At 33.7% G+C, this 13029-nt stretch overlaps 1 protein-coding gene across 1 annotated transcript in view; it reads left to right on the top strand.

Moving 5' to 3' along the window:
• The window catches only part of Efhc1 (EF-hand domain containing 1), a 51283-nt gene that overhangs the window by 14470 nt on the left and 23784 nt on the right, over window positions 1–13029 (top strand). The window contains exons 4-6 of the mRNA XM_047558486.1: window positions 2350–2499; window positions 3673–3865; window positions 12282–12502. Of these exons, the coding sequence (XP_047414442.1) occupies window positions 2350–2499; window positions 3673–3865; window positions 12282–12502 (564 nt within the window). The remainder of the gene's footprint in view (window positions 1–2349; window positions 2500–3672; window positions 3866–12281; window positions 12503–13029) is intronic.

Below are 13029 nucleotides of genomic sequence, written 5' to 3'. Positions count from 1 at the left end.
AAATCATAGATCTAGAATGTATTATTTTTTGTGTAAGTATTGGTGCTAGTGTAACAGGTGTAAATCCTACTCCACCAATGCTTATGTGCAAGAAACACTGTTTGTTTCTAAAACCAACTTGAGCCCCAGTCCAGTTTGGCTGGTTTGTTATTCAGTTGAGGCTACCATAACAAAAATACTGTAGACTTGGTGACTTAATAGTAAAAATTTATTTCCTCTGGAAGTTAGAAGTTCAAGATCATGGTGCTAGCATGGATGGGTTCTAGTGAAGACTCCCTTCCTACCTGCAGATAGCCCACTTCTTGTGTGCTCACATACCTTTTTCTTAGTGCACATGCATGGAGAGGGAGAGGGAGAGAGAGCATGGGCACAAGTGAATACTCACAGAAGTACTTTTATTTTTCTGACTAATCCTATTGGATCAGAGCCCCACTTTTTATGGCCTCTCATTTTAACCTTAACTACTTACATAAAAGCTCCATCACCAAAGAGTCATGTTGGGTGTTAGGGATTTCACATATGAATGTTACAGATATTCTGTCTAAAACAGCTGATGTGTCTAATCATTCAACTTTACCAAAGAGTCCAAACCCTAAGAACAATAAGAAAATAGACCCACTCCTAGGTCAAAAGGATCATATAGGCAGGGTGCAGATTGTCCAGTGACCAAGGGCACCTCCCTTGTGCTTTGGTACTAGGAAGATCCTGGGTCTCAGAATACCTGAGAGTGGATGGCCTGGCTAGGGCTACATGTGTACTTCAGAGAACTGCCACTGAGCACATGTAGGGGTCCTGCTCTTTTGAGGCCTACCAACCTGTGACTTTTCTAGCCTAGAGAAATTTCCTGCTTCCTTTTTTTTTGCCTCAAAAATCATTCCATTTTCTCTTATCTCCTTGTACATTTTAGAGTAATATCTTCAAAGAGTTTAGGCTTCTTTAAAAATTTGAAACCCAGTCAACTTCAGGAAGCTCTGTGTTCTTGCCAGAATTGCTAAGGTAATATTTTAAAAGGGCCTGGTTCTGTTGGATGTAATAGAAGAGAGTAAAATAGCCATTAAATGCTTCAATCAATAATTGAGTTATACTAATGCTTCATTTCAAGAAAAAATTTTATAGTTATTATCTCTAGTTCAATAGTCTTAGTAGAAGTTAATATTATAATATTTTCATACAGAAATGACATTGGAGACTGCCTAATAAAACTTAAAATACTGAGTTCACATGCTCATTAGCAGTAGAGCTAACACTCAAGCCCACATGTTGTGGCCCTGAGTTTTATATATTTTCGGTTGAGTTGTCCAAAAGCAAGATACACAGTTCTCAAAAGAAACCAAATTTTTTTTGTTAATTTCCAGTACAAGAATGTTCTTTTCTTTTCTGATTATCTGTTAAGGTACAGTTTATTATACTTTTTGTTTTCTTTTCTGAACTGGGGCTTGAACCCCTGAGCTAGATCCCCAGATATTTTTTTTTTCTGTGAATCCAAAAGTGCTCTTACATCCGCAACTCTTTTTTTATTCTTTTGAAACTGGGTCATACTCAGCTTCCCAGGCTGGTCTCAAACTTGCAATCCTCCTGTTTTAGCCTTCCGAGTCTCTGAGATTACAGGTGTCCATCACCATGCCCAGCTATTAGACTTTTAAAAAGATGGAATGTCAAGTTGTATTAAAAGATATAATGACTCAGAAAATAATATATGTTTTTATAATTGGCATAACAAAATTGAAGGTCTTATCAAATTCAGATGCTTTTATTGACTCTTCCTAGTTAGATATGAGCCCTTGATTTGTGTTTCCTATTTTGCTAAAATATTTCTGGTCTAAAATAACCAGTGGGTGTGCTTTCTTTTCCTTTTGGTGAGGGGGATCAGTTTAATCATATACTTGTTTTAAGTGAGTTGGAAGGTTGGAATATGATTTCATCTTATCTTGGCCATTGTTCAGCTTGATTGCACACCAAATGTGAATTGCATACTGTTGGAAACATGGTTAAGTTCCAGATAGTGTTTTTAAGCAATCCTACACACAGTAATCCTAGGACTTACTCTGCTCTTGGGCATCTAACTTGATTGATCTAAATTCATTTTTGAATCCAGTTATGTCTCCCAAATAACTTAGCATATAACCTACTAATTTTAGAAAATAGAATACTTCAAGTAATTTTCAATCATTAGTTCTATCACTATAGAGTTAATTTAAGGTATTTCTGTGATATGATCAAACTACAGAGTAGTAGTTAATTTGAACATTGGCATAGGAATTATTATTGCATCTATTTTGTACTACCAGTTAATTACTTATTCCATGAAGCTCTAAGAAAAATTATCATTATTAATTTTGAAATATTTAGGTATATTTGGAAAGTCAAGGAATTGAATTAAATCCATCAGAGAAGATGGCTCTTGATCCTTACACTGAACTCCGGAAACAGCCTCTTCGTAAGTATGTCACCCCATCGGACTTTGATCAACTTAAGCAGTTTCTCACCTTTGACAAACAAGTAAGTGACCTGGGAAAAAGGTGTACTCATTTCAAAACATGTGTTTATTGGCAAGCTGATTTTGGTAATGATTTTTAAATATTAAATCTATAATTTAACCATTTGGATATAGTGCTATCTTTTTGGTTTCATGTAGGGTTAGAGGTATACCAATAACTAAGTTTCTTATAGCTCTAAAGAAGATTGTGGAGTTAAGTTTTGTGAATTCCAACATATGTTTGCATCTTAAAACAATTCCTGAGCTACATCTGCTGCCCATTTTACATTTTCAGTTGACCATTTCTTTCCCCTAAAATGCATTAATCTCATAGAATCCTTTGGAAAATTTTAAGTGGATTATTGGCAAATTTCAAAGCTGTTGCACATTTGTTAGTTTCTAATATTAAAATAGTTAATTTCACAAAATTCTCATTGTAAATGCTTCCTTTTTAAATGTTATGTTAATGCTGGAGTACAGAATGTTGTATTTTCCAACTCTGTTCCAACTTTCCTAATTCTCCTCCTTATAAGTCAAAGTGTATAAACTGATTGAATCTTTTTTCCCTGGTAAAGGAAAGTGAAAAGAGAGAAATTACCCTTAATACTTCTTTGTTGTTCTCCCACCTCCCCAGAAATTAAATTTCTTTTTGTTGAGAAAATGATACCTTAGTACTAATGTGGCCTTTTAAGGATTTTCTTTATAACAATCATTATCTGTTATTACTTGCTATTTAAAGATTGTGTTGATACTACTACTAGAAGATGTGTGCTGACAGAACCAGAAAAAAAATGGTTAATAAATGAAAATTCTTGAAAACTCAGAATCTTTCTATCTTTTCATACTAATTATATATCAACCATTTACATGAATCTTTATTGATTTATATAAGCCATGGTATAGAGTAACCTATTGCTCTTCTAATGCAGCTTCTCTTTCATTGTCTAATGTTTTGGGTCAAAGTAAGCTCTTAGCACAAATAATCCTTATCTTTTTTCCAGCTATTAACATCTGATACATAATCCAAGATGTTTAGGATCTTTGATGAATATTTCTTTTTTTAATTTACCATCTCAAATTACTTAACAGTTTTTCCAGATAATCATTTCATCATTGTCTTATGTATAATGCCAAAGTAAGTTAAACTCTCCAGTTTTAGGATTCTTACTTAAGTTATTACTTTGGATTCCGCAAAGGTTCTTCGATTCTATGCAATCTGGGATGATACAGACAGCATGTTTGGTGAATGTCGGACCTATATCATTCATTACTATCTTATGGATGGTACAGTGGAGATTCGAGAGGTCCATGAACGTAATGATGGAAGAGATCCTTTCCCACTCCTGATGAACCGTCAGCGTATGCCCAAGGTTTTGACAGAGAATGCAAGTATGTTCAATTTATCCTGTTACTAAAGACTCTTTTTTTTTTTTTAATCTTCAAGGAGTTATTTAGTCAGGGTGGTTATTCCTTTACACTTGGAAAGTTCTAGAAGTTTTCTTAGATTCTTAGCAAATAGCTTTCCTACAGTGCCCCACCTTTAATTTATCCCTTAATTCAGGCATGACTCTCAGACAATCTGGTAAAGATGACTGATATGTAGATCAAGGAAACAAAACCAAAATAGCAGTGGGAGGTCAACTTAAGGAAAGGTAGAACAAGACTTCTGAACTGAAGCAATTTAATAATAGATTTTTTGTGTATGTGTTTCAAACAGGATTGTTATGATTTAAGGATGTAGCTTGCTTAGCATTTCCTTACGTGCTTTCCTGATTTTGCTTCTCATCTCAACTACTTTGTAAATAGGAAGTTTCCATGTGATTTAACTTGAGATTGGGAAAGGTATATCTGTGACTCATAGAGGGAGGGGTCCAATTGCTCAGAACCTACTCTTTTTCTTTGTGGGCTAAAATAACACCTAGCATGTTGGATGGTGAGAAGGCAACAAAGTAGTAATGGATACCTGCTGTTCACTTTTTCCTGGGATAAGTAGGCTTGCTTTACTAGTTGACTTAGCAGTTAAAGACTTTTCTTTTACAAAAATGTCATCTTGGTCACATCTTGACATCTCTCATGTTTGGGAGAGTAACAGTTTTGTAAATATATTCATTGATTTTTAAAAATTTTTACTATGTTTTTTTGAAGTAGGAAATAAAGAATTCTAGGTATTAAGAGGTTTGTCTAGATTAGTGGCTGTAAATAAATTTGACAGTGTGAAGGCTAAATTCAGCCCACCCACATGTATTTCTTGGCCTGCACAGTACTATTGTTATTGTTGTTGTTTAATGCAGTGTTATTTGTGAGCAAGGAGTTGGAGGACTTTTATCATTGTGAGTGTAGATAAATAAAATCTGGTGAAGGTGCATCTTAATTACTGTGCATTAATGAGAAGCAATAAAGAAGGTGTATGCAGAGAGAAAATGAATGGATCTTAAAAATAGTGCTATGTAGAAAACAAATAGAAAAAAATGATGTAATAACATTTATATAATGTGAAATCCACACAAAACAATAGTACACATGGTACACATTCAGTCAGAAAAACTGCACATTAGTGGCACAGGAGTCTGGGGTTGGCCTTTCCACAGTGATTTTGCCCAGTCAGAATCCTACAGTGCTATGAATGAGGCATCTGGGCCTACCTTGACCCATGGAGAGTATTAGGGAGAATGGACTACTGTTTTGAGGTATTCCCTGGTTCTTGCTGATCTCAAATAGCAAACTGTTGCTGCATCTCAAGAAACTAAAAGAAAAAAATCAAACAAAACCTAAAATTAATAGAAGTAAAGAATAAAGATAAGAAATAAATGAAATACTCACAAAAAGGAACATAAAAGATCAATGAAACAGAGAGCTGGTTCTTTAAGATTAAAAAAAAATTGACAACACTTTGCTAGCCAAGAAGACAAATAAAATCAGAGAAGAAAGGGAGACATTACAGTTGATACCAGAGACATATAAAAGATCATAATAATTATGAGCAACTATACCCCAGCAAACTTAATAACCAAGAAGTGGACAAAATCCTAGACACATGCACCTTATCAAAACTGAATCATGAGAAATTGAAAACTTGAATAGACCAGTAACAAGTAACAAGATTGAATCAGTAATAAGTTTTCCATTACAGAAAAGACCAGGGACAGATGGCTTCACTGAGCTCTACCAAACACTTAGAGAAGAACTAATACCAATTCTTCTCAAGTTATTTGAAAAAACTAAAAAGGAAGGAATTCTTCTAAACACAGTCTATGATGCCAGCATTACCCTGAAGCCATAACCAGACAAGAATACAGCAACAAAAAGAAAACTTAATGATTAAAAGAAATTGAAATGAAGGAAATTCTTTCAAAAAAATTCTATGAGGCCAGCATTATGGTGATAAGAAAATTATAGGCCAATATCCTTGATGATCAGAGATTCAAAAATCTTCTACAAAATACTAGCAAACCCAAACCAACAGGACCTTAAAAAGATTATTCACCATGATCAAGTGAGATTCATTGTAGGGATGCAAGGATGATTCAATGCACATGTTATGGTTTAGATATGAAATGTCCCCCAAAATTCATATGTGAGAGAATGCAAGGTTATTTGGAGGTGAAATGATTAGATTATAAGAATTGTGACTTAATGGGTGGATTAATCCACTGATATGAATTAACTGGGTAATAACTATAGGCAGCTAGGGTGTGGCAAGAGGAAGATCATTGGGAGCATGACTGTGGGTTTATATTTTGTCCCTGATGAGCAGAGCTCTCACTCTGCTTCTGGTGGCCACGTTCCAAGCTGCTTTCTTCTGCCACATCCTTCTGCCATGATGTTCTGCCTCACCCAGCACCCAAGGCTATGGAGTTGCTAGACCACGGATTGAACCTTTGAGTTTGTGAGCATAAATAAACTTTTTCTTCTCTATGTTGTTCTTGTCAGGTATTTTGGACACAGTGGCAAAAAGCTTACTAAAACATATGATATTCTATATCAACAGAATGAAGAACAAATGTGATATGATCATCTCAATAGATGCCGAAAGAGCATTTGCTAAAATTCAACATCTCCTTTTTTTATTTTCATACACTTTATTTACTTATTTCAATGTCTCATAATAAAAATGCTAGGCAAATTACATAAAGAAGGAATGTTCCTCAACATAATGCTTATTTAGAAGAAGCCAATAGCTAACATTATACTGAATGGGGAAAAGTTGAGAGTTTTCTAAGATCTGGAATAAGACAAGAATTCCCACTTCCCACTTTTACCACTTTTCATCATAATGCTAGAAATCCTAGCCAGAGCAGTCAGACAAGACAGAAAAAGAATAAAAAGCACCAAAATTGGTAAATAGGAAGTCAAGTTGTCACTGTTTTCATATGACATAATCTTATATGTAGAAAACCCCAAAGATATACACACACACCCCCACAAAAAACAGCTGAACTAATAAGTGAATTCAGCAAAGTTGCAGGATACAAGATAAATATACAAAAATTACTGGCATTGCTGTGTGTCACTGGTGAATTATCTGTGAAATAATAAGAAATCAAGAAATCAAGTAGTTGTTTACAACAACTACTAAAAACAAACAAGCAAAAACAACTAGGAAAAATACCTAGAGGTGAAAGATCTCTATAATGAAAATTAAAATTATAGAACATTGATGAAAGAAATCAAAGAAGACACATAAAAATAGACATCCTGTGTCCATGGATTGGAAGAATCAATATTATTAAAAAGTCTATACCATCTGAAGCAATTTACAAATTCAGCATAATCCCTATTGAAGTCAATGACTGTCTTCCCACAACTAGAATAAACAATACTAAAATTTGTACGGAACTACAAAAAAACCCCAAAGCCATCTTGATAAAAAAAATGACAAAACAGGAGACATTATGCTATCTGACATCAAACTATGCTACAAAACTATAGGAATCAAAACATAATGGTGTTTGCATGAAAACCAACATATAGATCAAAGAAACAGAATAGAGAGGCTATAAGTAAACCCACACATCAACAGCCAATTAATTTTTGTCCAAGGTGCTTATAAAATTGAAGTTACAAAATTAGCTCAAAACTGTTTGAAGACTTAAATGTAAGACCTGAAACTGAAACTACTAAAAAAGAACAGAGGGGAAATGCTTCAGGGCATTAGAATGGTATAAACTTCTTCAAATAAGATTCCAAAAGCACAGGAAACAAAAGCAAAAATAGACAAATGGGATTATATCAAACTAAAAGGCTTCTGAACAACAAAGGAAATAACAGCATGAAGACACGACCTATAGAATGGGAGAAAATATTTGCAAACTCTACTTCTGACCATGGTAATAACCAGTGGATATAAGGAACTCCAAAATCTCAATGCCAAAAAACAACCCAACATACCTCAAAAAAGCTGTGTAAATGGCCAATTGGTTTATGAAAAAAGCATTCAACATTACTAATCATTAGAGAAATGTAAATCAAAACCACAATGAAACATCATCTCACTCCAGTAAGAATGACTGTTATCAAAAATGATAAAGATTACTGGTGCTGGCAAGAATGTGATGAAAATGGAACTCTTATACACCACTGATGGGAATGTCAAGTAGCACAACCATTATGTAAAACAATGGAGATTCCTCAAAAATTAAAAATAGAACTTCCATATGACCCACCAATCCTGCTACTGAGTATGTATATCCAAAGAAAATGAAATAAGTGTGTTGAAGAGACATCTGTACTCCCATATTCATTGCAGCACTTCTCACCACATTAGCCAAGAAATAGAAGCAACCTAAGTGTTCATCCACTAATGAGTGGGAGATGTGGTTACATGTATGCACCAATATAGTATTCAGCCATAAAAAGAATGAAATCTTGTAATTTGTAACAACGTGGGTAGAGTTGGAGATCATTATGTTATTAAATGAAATAAGCCAGACACAGAAAGATAAGTACCACATTATCTCACTGATATGTGAAATATAAAAATGTTTATCTCTTAGACATTGAGAAAGATGATTACCAGAGGCTGGGGAGAGTAGGGAGGGAGAAATGGAGATGGAATCTATCAATTGGTAGTGAGTTATAGTTAAATAGGAGCAAGAAGTTCTGGTGGGTTGTTTAACCATAGGTGACTGTAGAAAATAATCATATACTCTGTTTTTCAAAAAGCTAGAAGAAAGGATTTTTAAGGGAATAAAAGAGTAAAAATAGTCATCATTTTAAAATAAAAGAATTCACATTAAATAGTAATAGCTCTTTTTAAAGAGATGAGAAAAACTGCTAACAGTTTACATTCTCAAATAGCAACAACTGAATCTGTGCCCCAGTTTGACACAGTCCAACTGCTGCCTACCTACATATTCTTAACTCAGGTCTGTATCAAGTCCTCTTGGATTTATATGATACAGGGACTCATGTACTACTTTTAGCTTATTACAGTGTTTAAATGAGCCTGAAATTTCTGCTATTAGGAGCTAAAATAGTCAATTTATAGTTGATAAAGAGGGAAAATGGGAATGTACTCAGAGAAGTAGGAAGAGAGTCTCACTGAACTGAATCCCTTAGGAATTCAGGTTCCAGGTTTGTCTCTGAATTAGCAATGTGACCTAAGTTTAAAATTTTCAATACATAATCATCTTAAACAACTTCCAGTTAAAATATTTTTTCATTAGAGTTGTATGGAGAGGCAGCCAGGTGACATATATAGGGTCATTTTAGGAAGTAGGAAACATCTTTTTATGAAATTCATTGTTAGTCATAAGGTAGCAGTACAAAAAAAACTTAGCTCCTATCAATTAAATTATTCCTTTAGAGAGGCATCTAACTGATTCTCAAAGGCATTTATCCAAATGTTGATTTTTATTAAATTCAATTAAACGAGTTAAATACATGCCATGGGAAGATTTCATATGCTAAATGCTATGAAGATAAAAATGAAAAAGTAACCCCATCCCCACCCAGACATAGAATTCCAGTCCTTCAAGCACTTCTGGTGTCACTGGATAGTAAGTCATATTAATACATAAAGTTGTTAAATAATAATACAAGTTTACTAGATTATCTGATTATGTAGTTAGTTATATCATATAGACAGTTCAGAAGAGACAGGTGTACCAGAAAGACTAAAGAAGGCTTTGCGGAAGAACTGGGGTTAAACCTAGATTTAGAATGGCAGAACACAAAGGCAAACACTACTCTAAAGAAAAGAACAAGAGGAATTAGGAAGGCATATGGTATGTTTGGGAGTGTCTAAAAGACGACTTGGTGGGGAATTTGTATTGGACATTTCAGTCCCATATTCATTGCATTGCAGTATCCAAGGGGGATTAGAGTCAGGACCCTGCTGAGGAAACCAAAATCCACAATGCTCAAGCTCCTTATATAAAATAACATAATATTTGCATATTACCTATACACATCCTCACTTATATTTTGAATTTTCTCTACATTATTTATAATGCCAAGTAAAATGTAAAGGGTATGTAAATGGCTATTTAGGGAATAATTCCTGGGAAAAAATGTCTACACATTCAGCACAGATGCTGTATCTTTGAAAAAAAATATTTTTAATATGCAGGTGGTTGAATCTGTAGATGCAGAATCTGTGAATAATGAGGGTCAAGTATAATAGGGAATTATGGAAATATCTTGCAAAAGTTCTCTATGCAAGGACTTTCTTTTAAGTAGTTAAGATGAATCAAAATTATATGTTTATGATGGACATAGCTAAAGTACCAAGATTCTGAAAGTTCTTTCTTTGTTGAAGGTAATTGCTGGTTACCAGTAAGTAACAGGTAATGTTAAATGAGTATTTGACTTTCTAAAAGCTTTCTATTCAGCTTTTGAGTGCAGTGCACAAGGTTCTGAAGGTCTGTTAGTCTTTCTTTAAACTGACTTCTATATTTCAGTTTTGTCTTTTAAATGAATCCAGAATACCTCTTAGTTAGACCTTTAGTACTCCAGAAAGTTGAACATTTTTCCTCACTTCTCTGAGCATCTTCAGTGGCTTAGTCAATCATTCAGAAATGATAATTTAATTTAATATACTTATGAATGAAGGAAATATGGTAGGTATTGGAAATCTAAACTTTATAGAAGCCCATATCTCAAAGGCTTTATAACCTAGTGAGAAATGCACATCAATAGCATCAATAGCATGAATTCACAATATCATGTGATAATGTTTCAATTGGAAATAATACTAGTGGCTCTGTACACTAAAATTGCCTGTAATAATACAGATTCTGAAACTTTCATTTCGGTAATGTGATAGATTGGTTATTTATAGAAACCCCAATATGCTATAATTTCAAATATAAATATAGCTTCTTTTGTTTTTTTACCCTGGCATGTTGGATATGGTGACAAAGGAAGGGAGCCCTTAAAGGCCATAAGTAAGGAAAAAATCATCAGTTCACACAGAAGCAAATACTACATATGGGACCATACAGGAAGAAAGGAGAAAAGACCAGGAGGAATAAATAGGGTAAAAAGTACATTGTGTACAACCACAGAAACAAAAAGTACCCCATCTGTGTATAATGAATCAAAATGTAGTGTGTAAAAATTTTTTCAAAAAGTCAGAACTACTTATGAAACTGGGATCTTAGAAGGGTAACCATCATGGAAACTCCCCTGCAGAAATAAACAAAAAAGTTACTTTCCTCTTCAGGTCTTGACTCTGAACAGAATGGGAAAAAAAAAAAAAAGCCTCCAGAGAAATCCCCATAGACATCATTACCCTATGTACATGTATGATTACACAACTGGTATGAATCTACATCGTGCAACCATAGAAGTGAAATTATGTACCACCCCATTTGTGTACAATGAATCAAAATGCACTCTGTAAAAAATAAAAAAATAAATAACTAAAATTTTAAAAAAAGAATAAAAAATATAAAAACTGTAAAGAAAAAAAAAAAAGAAAAGAAAAGAAAGAAAAGAAATCCCTACAAACCAACATTCTGACATTTGGAGCCAGAATTTATATATCTATTTGTTCTCACAATCCAAAAGTGAAAATTTAGATTCATAATATTGTAGTTTAGTATTACCTACATTTGCCCATTAAAAACAAATGTGAATCTATTCTGAAAAGACTGATTTTACAACCCAGGTCTCAATGAATTTCTATAATTAAAAATCAGTAAATATATCCCAAATGTAATACTGATTTTACAATTGAAAATTTGTTGATTCCCAAATAAACTGATTGTTATAATCATCTCATTCATTGTCCCTGACCCCTGCCTCCAGTACTAGGTCATACTGTCCTAATATCAGTGATTACACTGAAATGAAGTCATTATTTATGTATTTGTTTAGTATCTGTCTCTCCAAAAAGAATATTTTCTCCATTAAGGCAGGAATTGTATTTATATAAGCAATTATTGCAATCCTAATACTTCATAGTACACTTAGTCTATATAGTTAGTCACTAATAAATGTTGGATAAATAAATGGGTGGGAAGTTAAACCAAATGACTTGGATCCTTCCTCCTCATTAAGATCTTATATGTCTTATAGAAGGACATTCGTTCTTCCTTCCTGTAATGATTTCTTGTAAGCATTAATTTTGCTAAGCTTAGTGACTTATACTGATATTCCAGCTGCATATGTGGGAAAGACTTTACAAAAACCCTTTGGGATATTATCTGTGTGTCCCATCAACAAATGGAAATACACAATGTTGTAGGAATGTAAGCAAAAGACTGTACTGCCCCTGTTTTCAAGAATACTCACTTCGTGTGTCAGGTTTTTTCCTATGCTCATTCATTCTTCTTTTCTCTCTAATCCCACCTTATGTTAGAGAACTTCCCTCAGTGTGTGCTGGAAATCTCTGATCAAGAGGTGTTGGAATGGTACACTGCCAAAGACTTTATTGTTGGGAAACCACTTACTATTCTTGGGAGAAGTTTCTTCATTTATGATTGTGATCCATTTACTCGACAGTTCTACAAAGAGAAGTTCGGAATCTCTGATTTACCACGCATTGATGTGAACAAGCAGGAACCACCTCCTATAAAACAGGTAAGAATAAGTACTGAATGTGGTGAGAAAAAAAAAATATTTTATGTAGAAATTTTACAAAAAATTAAAAGAGAACTCCTATATGAATATTCAATAAAAAAATGAAGAATAAGTAATAGATTAGTTCACAAAAGAAATATAATTGACCAATTGACACATGAAAAGACCCTCAATCTAATAATCAAAGAAACAATGAAAATTGTAATGTTTTTGAATTTCTCAGATTTAATAAGTTCCATTATCCTAACTTCAGGTTCACTGATTCTTCTGCTGGTGCAAGTCTGCATTTGAATACCATTCATTTAATTTTCAGCTCCAGAATTTCTTTTTGGGTATTTTGTATTTTGATTGATATTTCCATTTTGTCCATGCATGATTCTTTGGACTTTTTCCACATCTGCCTTTTGTTCTTTTAAGTACTTTCAAGGCAGTTTTAAAGTCTAGTAAATCCGCCATATGGATTGTTTTCAGCGATTGCCTCTATTGATTTTTTTTTTTTTTTTTTTTTTTTTTTTTTGGGGTGCTGG

This window comes from Sciurus carolinensis, chromosome 7, assembly GCF_902686445.1.
Source record: "Sciurus carolinensis chromosome 7, mSciCar1.2, whole genome shotgun sequence".
Classification (NCBI taxonomy): Eukaryota; Metazoa; Chordata; class Mammalia; order Rodentia; family Sciuridae; genus Sciurus; species Sciurus carolinensis.
This window is presented reverse-complemented; position numbering and strand designations above follow the sequence as displayed.